This window comes from Palaemon carinicauda, chromosome 38 (assembly GCF_036898095.1).
Source record: "Palaemon carinicauda isolate YSFRI2023 chromosome 38, ASM3689809v2, whole genome shotgun sequence".
Taxonomy (NCBI): Eukaryota; Metazoa; Arthropoda; class Malacostraca; order Decapoda; family Palaemonidae; genus Palaemon; species Palaemon carinicauda.
Genome location: NC_090762.1, coordinates 69007976 through 69028872, shown reverse-complemented (window position 1 = coordinate 69028872; position 20897 = coordinate 69007976). Strand labels below are relative to the sequence as shown.

At 42.1% G+C, this 20897-nt stretch overlaps 1 protein-coding gene across 1 annotated transcript in view; it reads right to left on the bottom strand.

Annotated features, from left to right (window-relative positions):
* LOC137630232 (BTB/POZ domain-containing protein 9) overlaps positions 1–20897 on the bottom strand; it is a 155385-nt gene that overhangs the window by 66464 nt on the left and 68024 nt on the right. The window contains exons 7-9 of the mRNA XM_068361690.1: positions 20249–20430; positions 2032–2184; positions 1473–1651 (exon numbers count right to left, since the gene is read on the bottom strand). Of these exons, the coding sequence (XP_068217791.1) occupies positions 1473–1651; positions 2032–2184; positions 20249–20430 (514 nt within the window). The remainder of the gene's footprint in view (positions 1–1472; positions 1652–2031; positions 2185–20248; positions 20431–20897) is intronic.

Genomic DNA, 20897 nt, shown 5'->3' with positions numbered 1-20897 from the left:
CATAGAAAATTATCAAAACTTTAACAACTTTTTATTGTTTTATTTATCCATAAAAGAAATTTTGTACAGTATTTTATAAAAAAAATCTATAAGAAGGATTTCTTACAGTATTGTTAAGATAAAAGCTACAGTATATATATATATATATATATATATATATATATATATATATATATATATATATATATATATATATACACATACACACACACAGTGTATATACAGTATATATATAGCTAGAAAGCTAGAAATGGAGTGAAAAAAAAATTGACGGGTAGGTTGCTGTTTGCCGCCATGATGTGTTTCGAAATATACGAATTTCCAATTACACGAGGCCTTTCATCGACCAAATTCTCGCATAATTCGGGACCCTACTGTAGTACTTTCAAGTTAATTCTCTGGTATGCTTCCATCAGGATGACATGGCCGAGCCCAAAAAATGGATTTTGAGCAAAGCGAAAAATCTATTTTTGGGGGAGATAGCCATGTCGTCCTGATGGACCCACCCTTCTTTCTTTCTTAAATGAGCCCAACCGAAACTACTCTACCTGCGGCTATTCCAGCTTAAATGCAAATTCGGGTACCTAGATAACATCTCCCCTTTCATTTGCCACTCTTCCCCCTCAAAGAGTTAAATCTATTCGTGGTGAAGATGGCTATGTGTCGTATCTAAAAAATACGTCCCCTGATATTATGCGACATCCTTAAAGTTATATGACGGATGAATCGCGCCAGGAGTTAGAATTCTGGACACCTTCGGTTTATTTCTCTGGGAGTATCACTGTAGCAAATATCCCTTAGAAAGGCTACCTATAGGAACCCTTCCATCAGGACGACATGGCTATCACACCCAAAAATAGATTTTTCGCTTTGCTCAAAATCTGTTTATTTAAGACCATATTCTACTCGTATTCCTGATATGAACCATCGTGCGTTTAAATAAGTTTCAATAATACTTAAGAGTAATTACCCAGTTTGGTTTTGAGTGTGTTTAAGAGACCTTTGGATATTCAGTGCTTTATATATTGCTGTCTGGGAGTTATTTACCGGTTTCAAAATTCGTTTATTAATGTTGTAAAGTGTAACAGTTTTAATGTGAAAGCAAACAAGGTAATTTGGAATTTGAGAGGTTGATTAACTAGCCAGTTGTAGTATATATATCATATGTTTGATTCCCAGTCACAAGTCATAGCATAATATATTTTATTAGTGCCCAGATCAGAGAACCATACAGTATAATATATATATATATATATATATATATATATATATATATATTTCCCATCACGCTCAGTTCTTGTCTCTCGGATAGGGGGGAGAGGAAGTAGTCGTACCCTCAAGAGTGGGGAGTGCAGGTAGCCTACATGTGTGCATATCTACCTAAATAGTTAGCCGTCATTTTTGACAGATTATGTACACTAGTATAGTTATAAAAAAACATGGAGCAATTTCTATTTATCTGCAGCACTTACTCTGGATGGTAACAAATAGCAAACATTTTCTTCACAACTGGAAATTTGGTAGGAGGACAATCCTGACTGTTGACGAGTGTGAACAAAAACGCCTTGTCTGAGGCAACATAGCGACCTTTCATTGTAGTTTTACCCCATGGAACATCACTGAATCCACCACAGATTTCTCCATGTTGGCCCTGAAAGCACAAGTACTATGTAAGAATATGTAATATGACATATTACTGAAAAAATCTAGATTTATAATGAAATATTTAAAATTTTCTAGGATATTTCATGTTCAAGAATGTTTCTCAAATTTCAACCTTGAGAAGTGGCAACTTAAGTAAGATCAAGCAATAACAGTAAATACTAGTTACAAAAGGGGAAATAAACTATCAGCAGACTTGCAACCTCTACTTACACATTTCTCCTGAATACCAAACATATTTACACTTTCAATACAGAAAAATAACATTATTAATAGTATGTCATACTAAAAGTACATGGTGCTCTATGGAAGTTTATCAAATTTAATCTAGCCAAACAGAGAGACATTGAAAAAATCCAATTATCTCACCATGACAATAGTATAAGTTGGTGCAACGCCATCGCAATGTCGATGAAATGCATCTGCTGAATAACCATGAGTAGACGCCCGATAAACAAGCCTCCACATTTGTTTATTTACACCATACCAGTTGTTAAGAACGCGTTGCAAAGACATCTTCTCCTGCAAAGATATATTGAAATATCAGAATCTTAACAAGTGATAATAAATTCAACATACAAATCTTGTTTTTTTTGTCAAAATATGAAATAATAATGAGGTAAATTAAAAATCAATCTAATAAAAAAGAAAATTTCTGATGACAATTAAATTCAAATATTACTTATACACTCACCCTTTCACCATGATGACATTTGCTGAATGTCAATACATGCCAGATAGATTACACTATGATGTACCGGATACAGCATTTATAAATACAAACCATACAGTTAAAATCATTTATATGTCCTACCATATACCACACAATGATATTTGACTTAAATATCTCCTACCCTCATTGATTTTAGCCCCTCCTCCTTTCTTCAGCCAACCAACAAAGACTTTGGGATTCCAGCCTTTATTCATGATTGTGTAAAGCCTATTTCAGTGAACTTTTATGTTAATATGCCTAATCACATCACTCTCTTTAGCCAACGGCAACATTTCCTACATGAGGCAACTGCAGGCTAGAGACGTAACACTCCTTACATCTCACCCCACCACCAACTAAGACACTTGGGATTCTAGTCTTTATTCGTGATTATGTAAGGGCTACTTTAATGTACTTCTATATTGGCATACAGTATGTAATCAAATCAGACATATCTGTGCCAATAATACCCGGCCCCGCTGCTGGCACTCTCCCTCTGCCTACCACACAGGATGCCACACCAAAAACCAACCATGCAACTTGTTGAGAGATGTTGCTTGGTTGAATTCCCTCAAATTATATATAAAATAACACCATATTATCTCCATACTATAAATAGCTACCTGAAAATATTTCACTTATTTTTTTTCTATAAATTTAAATTCCTACATTATCTATTTGCATTTCACAGATCATTATTATTACTAGCTTAGCTACAACCCTTGTTGGAAAAGCAGGATGATATAAGCCAAAGAGCCCCAACAAGGAAAATAGCCTATAGAGGAAAGGAAATAAAGAAACATAGATTAGACTGCCTGTGGTTTTAGAAGAGGTAGGGGATGTATGAATCAGATTTTTACAGTTAGGCAGATATGCGAGAAATATTTAGCAAAAGGCAAGGTGTATGTTGCATTTATGGATCTGGAGAAAGCATATGATAGAGTTGATAGGGAAGTGATGTGGAATGTGATGAGGTTATATGGAATTGGTGGAAAGTTGTTGCAAGCAGTTAAAAGTTTCTACAAAGCTAGTAAAGCATGGTTTAGGATAGGAAATTATGTGAGCGAGTGGTTTCCTATGAGTGTGTGGTTAAGACAGGGATGTGTGATGTCGCCATGGTTATTCAACTTGTTTGGTGATGGAGTGGTGAGAAAAGTGAATGCTTGAGTGCTTGGTCGAGAATTGAAACTGATAGACAAGAGTGATCATGAATGGGAGGTAAATCAGTTGTTGTTTGCAGATGATACTGTACTGGTTGCAGACTCGGAAGAGAAGCTTGGTTGATTAGTGACAGAGTTTGGAAGAATATGTGAGAAAAGGAAGTTGAGAGTTAATATGGGTAAGAGTAAGGTTATGAGATGCACGAGAAGGGAGGGTGGTGCGAGGTTGAATGTCATGTTGAATGGTGAGTTACTTGAGGAAGTAGATCAGTTTCAGTACTTGGGGTCTGTTGTTGCCGCAAATGGTGGAGTGGAAGCAGATGTACGTCAGAGAGTGAATGTAGGATGCAAAGTGTTGGGGGCAGTGAAGGGAGTGGTAAAAAATAGTGTTGGGAATGAATGTAAAGAGATTTCTTTATGAGAAAGTGATTGAACCAACTGTGATGTATGGATCAGAGTTGTGGGGAATGAAAGTGATGGAGAGACAGAAACTGAATGTGTCTGAGATGAAGTGTCTGAGGATTATGGCTGATGTATCTTGATTAGATAGGGTTAAGAACGTAGTAGTGAGGGTGATTCGGGTATAAGAAATGATTTAGCAGCTACAGTGGATATGAATGTGTTGAGGTGGTTTAGCCATGCTGAGAGAATGAAAAGTGGCTGTCTGCTAAAGAAGTTGATGAATGCAAGAGTTGATGGGAGAAGTACAAGAGGAAGGCCAAGATTTGGGTGGATGGATGGAGTGAAGAAAGCTCTGGGTGATGGGAGGATAGATGTGAGAGAGGCAAGAGAACGTTATAGAAATAGGAATGAATGGCGAGCGATTGTGACGCAGTTTCGGTAGGCCCTTGGATGTCCACGGAGGTAGAAGCAGTAGGGGATTCAGCATATGAAACTTCATCTGGGGTGGATAACGAGGGAGGGTGGGCTGTGACCCCCTAACAGTACCAGCCAAACTCAGCTGAATCCCTCGTCAGGCTGGGAGGAGCAGAGATGAAAGTTCCCCCTTTGTTCAATTGTTTGATGTCAGCTACCCCCCAAAATTGGGGGAAGTGCCTTGGTAAATAGATAGAATAGTAATATATGATGCTGATGTAAAGTATAAAATATACATTACAGTTAAAATAAGACTCTCTCTCTCAAGCAAGAGAACTCTGACCCCAGACAGATGAAGACCATGGTACAGAGGCTATGGCACTACCCAAGAATAGAGAACAATGGTTTGATTTTGGAGTGTCCTGCTAAAAGAGTTGCTTGCCATAGCTAAAGTCTCTCTTCTACCCTTACCAAGAGGTAAGTAGCCACTGAAAAATTACAGTGCAGTAGTTAACTCCTTGAGTGAAAAAGAATTTTTCAGTTATATAAGTGTTGTCATCAGGTGTATGAGCAAAGAGGAGAGTGTGTAAAGAATAGGCCAGACTATTTGGTATATGTGTGCGCAAACAAAAAATTGGCCGTAACCAGAGGGATCCAATGTAGTACTATCTGGCCAGTCAAAAGACCCAATAACTCCAGCGGTAGTATCTCACCATGTGGCTGGTACCTTGGCCAACCTACAACCTAAGAAAGTTTTTCAATATTTGATAGCTACAAACATGATGATAGATGGCAAGATTTTTTTTTTTTATTTCATTCCTTATTTTCTCAACTACTATTTCTACAAAATGTCATTTTCATGTCATAGATATAACAAACTTGTAATAATTTATATTTTTACTAGCATACAGACATTCTACTATTTATATTGGGTATATTGTTTTTGGCAAAGCTCAACTAGCCATAATAATTTCCAAGTGAGGGATAACTACCGCACCCACTAATCAGCAGGTGGGGGTGGGGTAGCCCGGTAACCCCCACTTCACTCACACATGTAAGTTGAGTAACCACTTTGCTTACTGGCAGGACTTCTGGGGATAGGGTGGCGGGACAATGTACAGTATATAAATAGTGGAATGTTTGTATGCTAGGAAAAATACAAATTATTACAAATTTGTCATTTGTTCCAGCAAAATACAAACCTTCCACTATTTATATTGGGCAGACTAACTCTTAGGAGGGAGGAAGTCCTTTACCAACTGGGTATGGTATCTGAACCGGGGTTTTCTCTACTTCGGTAAGACTGTAGTAGTAGGAGACCTACCCTCGCTGAATTCTCGTGCTAGGCCCTATTAGGGGCAAGCACTATCAGCGGCCTAAAGAAGTGTGTTCGTGAAACTAGCAATGCGGCTGGTCTATATTGTAGGAACTCGAATATAAATCCGAGATTCCTTAGACTTCAACCAATAACCTCCCTCAAGGAGGTATTGGGGATGCAACAAATTATTTCTATACTTAGGCTACACAAGTGAAATGAGTTTTACCTACAGAAGTGAGGTAAGTGTGTACAGAGGAACCATAGTGCTGTTTTCCCCAGGGAGGAGAAGGTGAAAGGTAGAAAGAGCCAGTCATTCTACTCATTCACCCCAGACTACCCCGCGTAACCTCAGCCCTCAACCCTCTGCTGCTTGTCCATCAAGGAAATTGAGGTGTTTTAGATTACTTGTCGTGCAGCCACCACAGGACTATGGGGAACGTGTCCAGGTTTCTATGGGTTATGTCTTGCAGGTAGTGGATGATCTCTTGCAGTACTGCGCCACGGAGTAGTTCTCTTTGAACACCAGGGATGTTGCAATGCCCCTGACGTCATAAGCTCTGGGTCGTTTGGAAGGAGGAGGGTATGGATTGAGAGGAAACTCAATTACCTTCCGTATCCAGGAGGAAGAGGTATTCTTTGTGACCCTCCTCTTGACCTTCCCTGTGCTGGCAAACAGTGCTGACACACGGGGGTGAGCTGCTGCCGTTCTTTTAAGGTATTGCCTCAGACTCCTCACTGGGCGAAGTCCCAGTTGGCCTGGCTTTTTGGTTACAGAACGAAGACTTTCTATCCGGAATGGGCTGAACCTAGGGTACAGAACACCCGGATTTTGAGTCTTAGCTATGAACTCGGGGACAAAGCTGAAAATTACTTCTCCCAATCCCCTAGAGTAGGAGACATCAGAAGATAGATCATGCAACTCACTAACTCTCTTGGCCAAAGCCAAAGCAAGTACGAAAACCCAAAGGGTTCACGCGACGAGAATCTGAAGATTCTCTGTTAAGTGAGTCGACAGACTTGGCATAACGGCGGTCAAGAGAGTCCATTCAACGTAACCGGAATTCCGGGAACCCAAGAGCTCAAACAACTGGAACCCAAAGGTCCCAGAATACGAGAGCCAGAAGGCTCCATGTAACCTGAACCCGAAGGCTTGGTGGCCCGGAGTCGAGCAAGCCCAATGCATAAGTCACGAGACCCAGAAGGCTCAACGCGAAGGGGAACCAAAATCTTCTCATTGTTACGAGAGCCTGAAGGCTCAACTTAACTCGCTGCCTGAGAGCCCGGGGGCTCAACGAAACCGGGGTTGTGTAATCCTGAAGGATCAACGCAACGGGGAACCAAAGCTTTCCTACTATGAGAGCTCAAAGGCTCAACGTAGCAGGCAGCACGAGAGCCCTAAGGCCCAGTGTAACTGGGGTTGCGAGATGCCAGGGGAGCTGTGCAACAGAAGATCGAAACCTCCCTGTCATGTGAAACCTGCGCCTCAGTGTGCTGTGATAACAAATGCCAACCGGTACAACGTTACCAACGCAACGGGAACCAGGGGGTTTCATGCCGCGAGAATCCAAAGGTTCAACGCGACAAGGATCCGAAGGTCCTCCGGTGGCAAGAGAGCCCAAAGGCTCAATGTCACAGGAACCCGAAGGTTCCGGGTTGCAAAAGCTCACATACTCTCGGCATCGGGAGTCCAAAGGCTCCTGACCACGCAGACCCCCAGCGTGTTGATTTTGAGACCCCCAGGGGTCAACGTGACCAAAACCATGAGGTTCAAAAGGGCGCCTCCTGACAGCTCTAGGAGGAGAGTGCCCAAGTTGGACAAGGATGACAAAAAGTCTGGACCTGCGGAGAGGAACGACCAGCAGGCTCCTTTGAGAGGGAGACTGCTCAAGCTCAAGAGCTTCCTCGCCAGGGGGAGGTTTGTTCTCCCAAGGAAAAAAACGCTTCGGACAAAGCACTAACCTCGCCTTGGGGGAGAAGCGTAAGTGTAAGGAGACCGCTGACCAAAAGTGGTTTTCTCTCGCGAAAGAGAGATGTAAAACATGCCTAGGACTTTGCTCTCCTACCTCCCCTGGAGGAGAAGCAACGTCTTCGGCGTCGGCCAGAACACCAAGGTCAGACCGGCAGGCTGCAGCCCCTGCAACAACCCGAAGGTTCAAAAGGGCATCTCCTACCACAGGGGAAGGAGAAAGCCCAGGGAGAAGACGGGTCAGAAACTCTTCCTCACGACGGACCCCTAAAGGGGAACGTCTAGCAGGAACTTCCAGAGAGGGAGTCTGTTCCATCACACAAAGCTGAACAAGCTTTTTCTTGTGAACAAAATCAATGTTCTCTTGAAGGAAGACATCACCTAGAACTAGTTTTCCCCGAGTAGGGCACTAAATAATCTCTCTCGTGGACGAGAGAGAAGTCCTCCTGAAGGAGAACCTTGCCATGGAATTTGCTTTTCCTCAGCCCAAGTGGGAGAAGCACAGTCTTCGGCGATGAGATAGCAACTGCAATTCTTCGTCGAGCTGTCAGCAATTCTCCCTAAAAGAGGAAAGGTTGCTTGGCAGCTGATGAAGGGAAGCTCGTCCTCGGAAGGGAGAGCAGCCCAACACCCAGGGAGGTTAACTCTCCCTCAAAAGGGAAAGTTCTCCAACCCTTGGAGGCAAACCTACTGATAGCTCTCTCTGATTCCTTTAAACAAGCCTTGTTCAAGTTGAAGGTTGGCATTGAGTGCTACCTCGTAACCAGCAAGCAGCCCCAGACAGACCAGAGAGGTTGATTCTACAAGAACAACCGGATCTGCATCTACCTCGTCTGTTTTTAGCCAAGCGAAGAACGGCATCATTATCTGAGGAGAAGAATGTTATGATGAATAAAAATCATAAAACCACTGAAAAAGTTAAATAACAAGCAGTTAATAAATTTAACTTGAGAACTGAAGAAACTAATAGGGAGCGAAACCTGATCCACGAGCAGGAAAGGTGGAACATCCCCCCAGAGGAACTGCTGGCCATCCACATTAAAGGGAGGGCTGCTGGTAAGGGAGTAGTAGTATCAACACAATGAGGACTCCCTTGTGGCGAGATCACTGTGACACAAATAGCACTGTAATACAAATTGCATACCTATATATAAAAACATGCATGAATGTTTTCATATATATGAAAAAAAAAAATTTAACTGTAAAACTATCAAAGCCTGTCAAAATCAGGAGAGTGCGGGCAGTATGTCCGTGTCTACCGAGCCAAGAAAGCAAAATGGTTACTCAACCTACGTGTGTGAGTGAGATGTGGTAGCCGGGCATCCACACCCCCACCCACTTACTAGTTGGTGAGATAGTTATTGCTCACTTAAAAATTGTCATGGCTAGTTCGGCTTTGCCCATAACAATATACCCAATATAAATAGTGGAAGGCTTGTATTTGCACTGGAACAAATATAATATATTTCATATTAGTATTGTCTACTGTAATTATTTCCATTTATTGACATCCTACGCAGAATTTGACATGCACAAGTGCATTTGTAACCCTAATGGCTGTAAACATGAGAATAATCGACAAGATTTACTTTTTATCTCTATCCTTATTTTCTCAACATTAATATTATTTCATGCTTTATATAAATTATATATATATATATATATATATATATATATATATATATATATATATATATATATATACACATACATACATATATATATATATACAGTATATACAGTATATATATATGTATATATATATATATATATATATATATATATATATATATATATATATATATATATATATATGATATATATATATATATATATATATATATATATATATATCACATATATATATATATATGTATGTATATGTATATATGCATAAATATATAATATATAAATATAAATATATATATATATATATACAGTGGTACCTCTACATACGAATTTAATCCGTTCCACAACCGACATCGGGTGTAGAAAATGTTCAGATGTAGAAACGAATTTTCCCACAAGAATACATTGAAATAGGATTAATCCGTGGTTGAGCCCAAAAACCTATGATAACTCCTTAATAAACTACTACACATAATTACACATGACAATATGCACTCTAAATTAGATAGACATGTAAAAAAGAATAATCATCAAGAAATAATAAATAAGAAACGGGTTTTTAGCGTCACTTTACCTTAGAAAGTCCAGCGCAGGTGTCGGTCTTGCTACGCAGAGGGAGACGGACGGGCGGCGAGGAGGAAGAGAGGGTGACTATGATAAACGTACACTACCGTAACTTATTCTAACTTACACTAAGTGAACTTTAACCTAACTTAGCTTATTTATTTAATTTTATTTTTATATTTTATATTTTATTTTACATTTTCTTTTTTTCTTTTTGATGATTAATTTTAATCACTTTCACTCTCTACACTTAAAATTGATTGAATTTTTTTCTCTTCACTCTTTGCCGTTTTCTTTGAACCACTTCCTTCCTCTTCATCACGAGTTCGCTTCGTAGTTGTTTTAAAGAAGCTATCGATGGAAAGTTGCTTGGTACGGCTTTTCAGAATGTTTCGAAAATAAGTTAGGCAAACATCATCGAACTGCGCAACTACACGACAAACCTGCAATTTTTTTGGATGGTATTTGTCGATGAAGTCGACCACGTCTTGATGTTTTCCTAACATTTTTTTTATTTTCGCCGAACTTAACACATGTTCTACCTCCTCGATCCCTTCCTCGTCATCACTCATGTGCTCAGACATAGCATGGAGTTCCTTGAGCTCCTCTGTAGTAAGTTCGTCGTGACGTTCGGCGACGAGTTCCGTGATGTCATCTGCGTCGACCTCCAGACACATGGACTTGCCAAGGGAGACGATTTCCTCTACGTCTTCCGCTGCACCCACCACGGTATCAGGTTCGGGGTCAAAACCCTCGAAATCTCGGGGAGAAACTGCATCAGGCCACAGCTTCTTCCAGGCAGAATTGAGGGTTCGTCGAGTTAATCCCACCCAAGCCTGATCTATGATCTTCAAGCAGTGCACGATGTTAAAGTGGCTTTTCCAAAATTCACGCAAAGTTAAGTTTGTGCTTTGCATGACATTAAAGCACTGCTTGAATAGGTGCTTGGTGTAGAGCTTCTTGAAGTTCGAGATGACTTGCTGGTCCATGGGCTGGAGGATATAGGTGGTATTCGGTGGAAGATACAGCACTTTCATGAACTTGAATTCTTCGAAGATATCATCTTCAAGTCCGGGGGGGGGTGAGCGGGTGCATTGTCAAGGCATACCAGGCACTTTAAAGGCAATTTCTGCTCATGAAGATACTTCTTCACAAAAGGACCGAACACTTGGTCAACCCATTGGACAAAGAACTGCCTAGTGACCCAGGCCTTCGAGTTGGATGGCCAGAAAACATGAAGCTGGTCCTTATCCACATTCTGTGCCTTAAAGGCCCTAGGGTTCTCAGAATGGTAAACCAGTAAGGGCTTGACTTTAAAGTCCCCACTAGCGTTGGCACATAGGGCAAGAGTCAACCGATCCTTCATTGCCTTATGCCCAGGCAATTTCTTCTCTTCGGCGGTGATGTAGGTTCGACTGGGCATCTTCTTCCAAAACAGCCCGGTTTCATCACAATTGAACGCCTGCTGCTCTACGTAGCCTTCTTCCTGCACGGTCCTTTCAAAGCTCTTAACAAAGTCAGCTGCAGCCATTCTTAAATTTTTCAAACCAGCCACGAGATGCCTTGAAATCGTCTGAGGAACGTTCGGTTGAACTCTCCCCAGCATCACCCCCAGAGCTCGCCTCCTTCAAGTCAGTGAAGATGGCGTGCGCCTTCTCGCAGATGATAGTTTCGGTGATGGTGTCGCCAACAATATCTCTGTCCTTGATCCAGATTAGCAGAAGTCGTTCCATCTCTTCTATGACAGGGCTACGACATTTTGAAATGATGGTGTCCCCTTAGAAGGTTTCACTGCTTTAATGGCTTCTTTCTGTTTCAAGATTGTCGAGATCGTCGACATATTTCGGCCATATTCTTTTGCAAGTTCACTCATGCTTTTCAATAATTTCTTGCTTCACTTCTCTAAAGAAAGCATTTCCTTCTTCCTTTTCTCACCACTACCACTACCACTTGCGAAACTAAGCCTTTTAGGACCCATGCTTTACGTAAGAAACCGTAAAAGGATGTATGTAAAAAATCACGATTAAAATACAGTTAATAGCAGAACGCACAGGGCACAACCACACGAAGCCGACGAGAACAGAGGAATGACCCAAGCCACGCTAACTGAGGGTCCCTCCGAGGTCGAAGTGCTGCCTTCTATCGGCGGAAATAAAAAATACATCCGGCGCTATGAGTACCATCTACGCGTACGGGTATTGTTTACTTCGGGTTTCGAAAAAAAATTCGGGTGTAGAGTAGGAACGTGTTCGAATTGTACTTCGCGTGTCGAAAAATTCGGATACAACCGGTACGACGAAAATTGCTTACTTCGTGTGTCGAAATAAAATTCGGGTGTAGAGTCGAAAAATTGCTTGAATTTTACTTCGGATGTTGGAAAATTCGGATGTAGTGTTCCACTGTATATATACATACATACATACAGTATATATGAACAAGTTTCCTTGTTCATGAAGATGAATAAAGAAGGATAAACAGAAATCTGTTGAGATCTCTTTTGGTCTTCTTACCTTGACAAAAGCAACCCATTTCTTCTAAGACGACTCATATTGCCTTCTGGTAGATTTAGACTTATATTCTTCTAAGAAATCTATACTATCTTTCGAGATCCCAAGCCTTTTCTTAACTGTTAGGGAGAGAAAATCATGAGATAAAGGTCTTGGGTTTTCTATAATGAAGCGAAGACAGTCGACTTCTGTACTTGTTGAGTCAAAACTGGGTCCGGCAGAGGGATCAGCCTCAGCTGCAATTCCAATACCAGAGGGAACCAGTTGCTCATGGGCCACTTGGGAGCCACTAGGGTGAGGACTTTCAACAGAAGGTTGGTTGGAGGGAACAGGTAAATCCTGGTCCATCTGTTCCAATCGAGGGACATGGCGTCCACCGCTTCCGCAAGAGGGTCCTCGTATGGGGCCACATAACGAGGTAGCTTCTTCTTGTCGCTCGTCGCGAAGAGGCCGATCTGCAGTTCTGGGACTTGACGTAAGATGAAGGAGAATGATCCTGCGTCTAGGGACCATTCTGACCCTATCGGCATGAGCCTGGATAGAGCGTCTGCCGTCACATTGCGGAACCCTTGAAGGTGAACTGCTGATAAGTGCCATCTCTTCTTTTCCGCCAAACGGAAGATGGCAAACATCACATGGTTGATTTGAGGTGATCTCGAATCTTGACGATTCAAACATCTCATTATCACCTCGCTGTCCAGAATCAGTCTGATGTGGACTGAATGGCGAGGGGACAATTTCTTCAGCGTGAGAAAAACTGCCATAGCATCCAAAATGTTGATATAAAAGGTCTTGAATAGAGAGGACCAAGTCCCTTGGACTTTCCGTTGGTGAGAGTGACCTCCCCATCCTTCCTTTGATGCGTCCGTGTGGATGATGACCAAAAGTGGAGGTGCTTGCAAAGGCACCGACCTCTTCAGGTTCTTGGCCTTCGACCATGGCTTGAGTAGTGATCGTAGTCGAGTCGGTATCGGTCTTCTTAGATCTCTTCGAGCGTGTGATGCGTATCTTCTCCAGACTCCTGAGGCATCCTTCAACTGTGCTCTTAGCACCGGGTCTGTCACTGATGCAAACTGAAGGGAGCCCAGCACTCTCTCCTGTTGGCGTCTTGATATCCAATCGGATTTCAGAAGTCTCTTGACAGATCCCACTATCTCTCTCCTCTTCTTTGATGGAATGGAGGCGGTGTGACTGTAAGTTCCAATGTATTCCAAGTCATTGAAACTCCTGAGCTGGAGATAGTCGAGACTTTTTGATGTTGATCTTGAATCCCAGATGTTCCAGGAACTGGATCACTTTCTTGGATGCTTGCATGCATTCCGTCTCTAATGCTGCCCACACCAGCCAGTCATCCAGGTAGGCTACCACCTGGACACCTTCTAGGCATATTTGTTGAACAACTGCATTTGCAAGCTTTGTAAAGAACCTTGGGGCTATGTTTAGTCCGAAGGGCATGGCTCTGAAGACGTGCTTCTTCTTCTGTAGCCTGAATCCTAGGTAGGAGGAAAGTTGGCGATTGATTGGAATGTGCCAATAGGCGTCTGCCATGTCTATGGAGACTGTGTACGCCCGCTTTGGCAGCAGGGTAATTTGTGTTGAAGGGTCAGCATCCTGAACTTGTAGTTTACTATGAACTTGTTGAGTGGGACAAGTCCAGAATGACTCTGAATCCTTCTTGGGAACACAAAACAGCCTTCCTTGGAATTTGATGGACTTTGCCCTCCTTATTACCCGTTTGCTCAAGAGTTCTCGGGTATATTCTTCCAGAAAGGGGGTGGAGTGTTGGAAGAATTGAGGAAATGATGTGGAGCTGTCTTCCAGCTCCAGCCTAGTCCGTCCTTGATCAGGCTGTGGGCCCAGGGATCGAAGGTCCAGCAATCCCGAAATGAATGGAGTCTTCCTCCTACCGGAAGCATCTCATTGCTTCGGTTCTCCGAAGGACTTGCCTCCTTGACCGCACCCTCCCCTACCTCCTCTTCCTCTTGAGGGGCTTCTATAAGGAACCTCTACATGACCCTCTACCTTTAGGGTACAAGGTAGTGGTCTGCCTCTCATAGGCGGGAGTAAAGGCTGGTGACTGGGTCACCACCTGCTGGGGTACCATCTGGTAGGTGGGTTGGGGTTGTGCCACCATCTGGGGCACCGCGGTCATGGTAAGTTATTGTTGTTGTTGTCTGGTGGGGCGAGAGGGCAACCTTGGCCTCTTTTGTCTCCCTTTTTGGATGGGGACCCTCATCCGGGGAAAACTTCCTTTTAGACGACATACCCCACTTTTGGAGAAGATTCCTGTTCTCCGTGGCAGCCTTGTCGACTATTTCCTTGACCACTTCGCTCGGGAAGAGGTCCTTTCCCCCAGATATTGGAAGATATCAGCTTCCTGGGTTCGTGCTTCACCGCAGCTGAAGCAAACACGAACTCCCTAAAAGCCCTTCTGGCCCTAACGAAGCCATACAGGTCCTTGACTAGTGTTGCCAAGTGTGACTTGGCCATGACCATAAACATATCTGGGGTTCTATGGTTGCTTGCCATTGCCTCCATGGTAGTCTGGAGGGATAGAGATGCGGAAAGCCTTTCTTTTGTCTCTTGCTCTCTGCGCAAGAGAAAATCAGACAACTTAGGGAGGTTCTCACTGAACTGGTATCCAGCAATATCCGCCTCCAACTTCCTGACTGAGAAGGTAAGGTGTATTTCCTTCCAGTCCTTATAGTCTGCAGGCAGAGCTAGGGATAAGGGTCTACACTCCTCAAGTGTAGGACAAAGTTTCTCTACTTCTTCTGCCTTCATCACTGCCTTGAACCCTTTTTACGTAAAGGGAAAGGCCATGTGTAGCTGGAGCAAGAAAGGAAGGGTGTTTCTTACTCAGGGCTGGCACCTTAAAGTTAGTGAAGCCCCTGTTCTTCAAACTGCTAGCCATTAAAGCCTGAGCTTTTCCATGGTCAAGAACTATGACGTCTTTCGGCTCTGTCTCCTCTTTAGACACAGGTTCTGCCTTCAGACGGACGAAGCAGTCTGGAAAAGGCTCAAAGCTTGGCCAAAAGTCGACATCTTTGATGAGGACGGATCCCAGCTTTTCTGAAATGAATACCTTCCTGTTTGTGATTGGCATGTACTCTGCATGCCTCCATGGGTTTACGTCAGAACATGAAGGAAGGTCCTTCACATTGAGTCTCATGTGAGACCCACGGGACGCTGCAAGCTGAAGTATCTCCTTCCTCAATGCAGCTTCCCTTTCTTCACTCTGCTTCTGAAACCTCTCCATCATTGACATGAGAGTAGACAGAGTCTTCCCAATATCATCAGATGGAGGAGTAGAGGATGTAGAGGGCACTGGTTCTGGGGCTGGAACCGATGAAACAGAAACCGATTCGACTTCATCCTCTTCGGTTTCAGGAGCCAAGGTAGACTCCTCTTCCTGACCTTCTACAACAGGGTCCTTCTCAGTGTATTCTGACACCTCTGACATCCTCTCGTCTAGATGAATGTCCTTCATTGCATCCGAGATATCCGTATCTACAGAAATCTGGACGCAAGGGATCTCAGGGTGAGGCTGTGGTATGATGGCATCCGCAGACGCCTTAGGAAACAGATAGGCCCGCATCCGCTCATTCAGAAGGTAAGGCCCCGTGGCGTTCTTCTGGAAGCCACGGACCCATCTACGCAGCGTACTCCGTGCTGCATCCCTGACTCCATTGTCTTGGGGTCATCAAAGGCCTCAATAACCAAGGCTTTGCAAACGTTACATACCTGGGGTCCCAATACTTAAGAGGTCCCTTGGTGATGGAACAGTGGGAGTGCGCTAGTCCTTGTTCCTGACGTTGCAGAAGACGCTGTAAAGAGAGGGAAAAAAAATGAGTGTATGGTAGTTCATCTCACTTGATAAACTATATAAATATTATTAATAATATTTTTGCATTCTATTGCATATAGCTTACGATAGGTAAGCTAGAAATGAATTAGGAAAGACACATACATGTGTTTCCTGCTCAGCCAATTGCTGTGACACCCCTCAAAATTAAAGCCTAGGGTTATCCTATTCAGGAGGCCCATTGGAAGAGTTCTACCCTGTAAGGATAGATAAGGGTAACTTAACACCAACTTCCAAAAGGTTTAAAAATAAGGGTCATTTGTAACTGATCATCTATCAGTATATGGAAAGAAAATTCCTTTCCTTATATAGTATGGTCTCAACAATAGACTGCGCATGGACACAAATTTAACTACTGTATACTTTATACTATAGTTTTCCGTTTGCAGTATGATCTATACTGCAAATATACTGGCTACTGTATAGTCATATACTGTAGTTCTAGCCGGCAGGTTGCCGGCAAGGCTAGCACCTGGGGCACAGTTCAGCCGGCAATGGTTGCCAGCAGCCCGCCGATTGCCGGGTGTCGGTGCACTAGTTCAGCCGGCATCTTGTCGGTCAGAGTAGTGGCCGGCAGTCTGAACCTAGCCGGCCCTTGCCGGCCAAGTCAGTTGTGCCGGCAGCTCGTTGGCTGCCAGCGCACAAGTCCAGCCAGCACCTTGCTGGGTAGGACAGTGGCCGGCAGCTGCCGGTTAGGTTAGTACCCGGCGGCACTAGCCGACAGAGAAAAAGCAAGGAGTGAAGGATGATGTAAGAGCTCTGTCTTACTGCCTTCCTCCAGAATGAGGGTTTGAATGGAAGGGGAGAATGTATTGTTCAGGCTTCCATCCATCCACAACCATTGCCGGTCTCTGCTGGCCACAGGTTTGTGAATGGCAGTCCAAGAGAGGACTGGAGAACACTCTACAGTAAAGGGATCCTCCACCGGCACAGCTCTCCCGGAGCCTTGCGTCCATAAGGGAAAGCTGAGCGACTAGGCCACAACAAGCAGAAGCCTGAGCCGGCACTACAACCTGCCGGCAAGCAGTGAGATTGTAGGACGACGGCCAAAGGGTTGCGATGGCTAGGCCGTCACTAAAGGACAGAGGGGGGAGGAAAAAGGGTCCTGTATGAGGTGTGGAAGGAGCCGGTAGGGTTGCCGGTCCTACCACTCCCTAAAGAAACTCTGTTCCGGTATCGGCGCCATCCTAGGCGGCAGGAGAATATCTATTCTCCAGCCTAGGGTCTATCAATACAGTTAAGGGGCCCGCAGCAATCTTGCCGCCACCCTAAACAAGAGAGAAACAGAGATCCAGTGCCGGTGCCATCCCAGGCGGCAGAAGAATGTCTATTCTACAGCCTAAGGTCTGCAAGCACAGGACTAGTCTACTAGACCACAGAGAGAAGGTGGCAATATCATATAACCCCTTCAGGTGCGGTCTAAGGAGGTCTAGCATCCTATGCCGGCAGCGTAATCAGACAGGGAATGACTATTTACCCTGCCGGCCAGCTGCCGGCACAAGACTATCTATTCTGAGGTTCTGACCGAAACCCAAAACCTGCCATCTGCGGTTAAGGGAAGGGACAGAAAACCCTAGCCTAGTCCTGGCTGAATGAAAACTCGAGGCACGACCAACTAGGATTGTAGCCTAAGGCTACACTCAGAGGGAAGGAGGGATTACCCTTAAATCTCCGCTGGAGACGAATATCACTTTATATAATAATTCTAGGAGATATCTATCTCCGCCTGAATTGATAAAACAATACATGAGGGTAACCGGGGAACATGTATGAAAGTATACTAAAGTCACTAGGCTAGTAGCCCAGTGGCAGCGAGAATCGACTACCTAAATCACCGAAACTCTCTCGTATACTATCTTAGAAGAGGAAATTTATTATGCAATCAATATATCTCACATGTACAAATTGCCTAAATAGCTTCATTTAAATTTAATAACACTAGGAATGTCTATTATATCATGCATGAAAGTAAACTGAAACGCCTAGGCTAGGAAGCCTAGCATAAGCAAGGTTCGGTTACCTAAATCGCCGAAACTATTACAAATACTATCGGCATAATATAAATAACTCCTAGCAATGAAGACTAAATAGCTATTATTATTTATACTATTTATACCGGGAAAGTCGTTCTGGCTAACTAAATAACTCATGCGTTACGAACGACAGAGCCCACGACGCCTCTGGTTCAAGCAACAGCTCTACCACTAAGTTAACTTAAATTGACTTAATTTCACTGTGAGACAAGAGCTAAAATTTATACAATGTAAAGAACAAATACTCAAGTTTCCAGAGGCAGAAGAGGCTGGAGATTGCATGATAAATCCAAAATAATCCAAAGCAACAAGAGAGCACACATAAATATATATATGTGTGTATGTACGTATGTGTATGTATATATATATATATATATATATATATATATATATATATATATATATATATATATATATATATATATATATATGTGTGTGTGTATGTATATATATATATATATATATATATATATATATATGATATTACAGTAGTATTGTTCAATGTTTTTGCGAGTAGTAGTTACCCTAATTAAATTTTTGACATTCTAAGCAGCACTTGACATGTAAGAGTGAACTGCGTATTTCCTATTTGCAAGCCCCTGAAATACCAAAATGTGGCATTATCCAGTTCATAGCGTCGCATGTAAGATTTCTCTCGGGGGCAGAAATAAGTTTCTTTTGTCATCAGAAGATACGTGTTTTGTTCATCGTATGCCTTGTAATTATATATCATAGCAGAATTCTTGTGTCAACAGAAACAAAGATTTTCTTTACGTTTCGGTAAAGCAGGTAGTGCGTTGGCCAAGGCACCAGTCACCTGTTGAGATACTACCACTTGAGATTTATTGGGTCTTTGGCTGGCCAGATAGTACTAATGTACATTGGATCCCTCTTTGGTTACGGCTCATATTTCCCTTGCCTACACATACACTGAATAGTCTGGTCTATTCTTTACACATTCTCCTCTGCCCTCATACACCTTCCAACACTGAGATTACCAAACAATTCTTTGCTCAAGGGGTTAACTACTGCACAGTAATTTTTCAGTGGCTTACTTCCTCTTGGTAAGGATAAAAGAGACTCTCAAGGTATAGTAAGCAGCTCTTCTAGGAGGGCACTCCAAAATCTAACCACTGTTCTCTAGTCTTGGGTAGTGCTATAGCCTCTGTACCATAGTCTCGCACTTTCTTGGGTTAGGGCTATCTTGCTTGATGGTACAGTCAGGCACAATATTCTGTCTGTTTCGTATTTGCTTTCCTCACAAGGTTATTTTCCATGTTGGAGCCCTTAGGCCTATAGCATCCTGCTTTTCCAACTAGGGTTGAAGCTTAGATGATAATATTGATAAAAATAATAATAATAATAAATAATATTAAGGTAGTAGACGCTCTTTAAGGCCCGTTTCATTAAATAAAATGGCTGCCTCAGTAGCATTAATTTCATATTTTATCTTCTCTATAGCTCAGATGATTTTTTCTAGATTACTGAGTTCTGCTAGTAATTGAGCAAAAGTCATTCTTCAAGGTTGTTGGACAAATTCAGGATAAGTCACCAATCAAGTATCTAATATAAAGTTTACAATTTAGGTAAAAAGAAACAGTTTACAGCTATGCATTTCAAGAGGTTTCCCTCTCTTCCTCAAGCTGGACTGGAACTTTAATTAAATTCAATTAAAAATATTAATAAAATAACTTGGTCCAAAATGCCCTCCTAAAGTAAAGCAGCATGTTTCCATGATATGAAATTATCTTCAAAAGGGAATAGTCAAGAACACTAGTAAAACCTCTCTCAACAGTATACAGTACTAGTGTTATAATTTTTGTTATAAGGCAAAAGAACTAGAAAAGTGAGAGGTCCTTATATGGTGCTTAATCATATTTCATATGAAAATGTCATGTGACTTATAGCAAAAATACTCCTTACAACTAAAATATACAAAATTCTCATGTTAAAGGATAAATTAAAAAAAAAAAAAAAAACGATTACAAAGTTTTCACACTATTGTATAGTACTTACATTGACAAGTAACTGTGAGCCTGCAAATAATTTTAATGAAACCCTTGGTTGTAATCTTTTATCTTCATTAGTAGAGTTGTCCTTAAATTTGTTTGGTAAAGCAGCATAACGGTAGCGTTCCAATGACAGTTCCATTGGTACAGCTCCCGTAGGTTCTACTTCTTCAGCAAATACTTGGCTATCTGAAATTATTTCAATGGAAAAATAAATGTGGAAAATAATTTGGGTTATTTGTCATCAATTTAAAACTTTGGTAATGTTTGCAATATCTACAAATTTAAGAGATTAGACAAGTAAACATACAATGGGGTAAATTTCAAAGCTTAATAGGATTAACATAAATATCAAATTATTTATGATACGTAGAAATTTTTAAAAATAAAATTTTTATCACTTGTGCTGGAAACATTTCAACATTAGATTAATTCTATATTTTTCTTAAAAGAAAAAGTGGTTTTGACAAAGAAAAGACCCGATTTTGGAGATGTGCTGTTTGGTCTCAAAGGACTTTCCGGGTAAAAGGCTAGAACAAGGAGTCCAATACAACAAAGTTGTGCTTCTATATTAGCTGATTTGAGCTTTGAGGATCCGGTCATTCATGATACAGAGAACCGTACAATATATTAAATAAAACTTCACCTATTCGCAG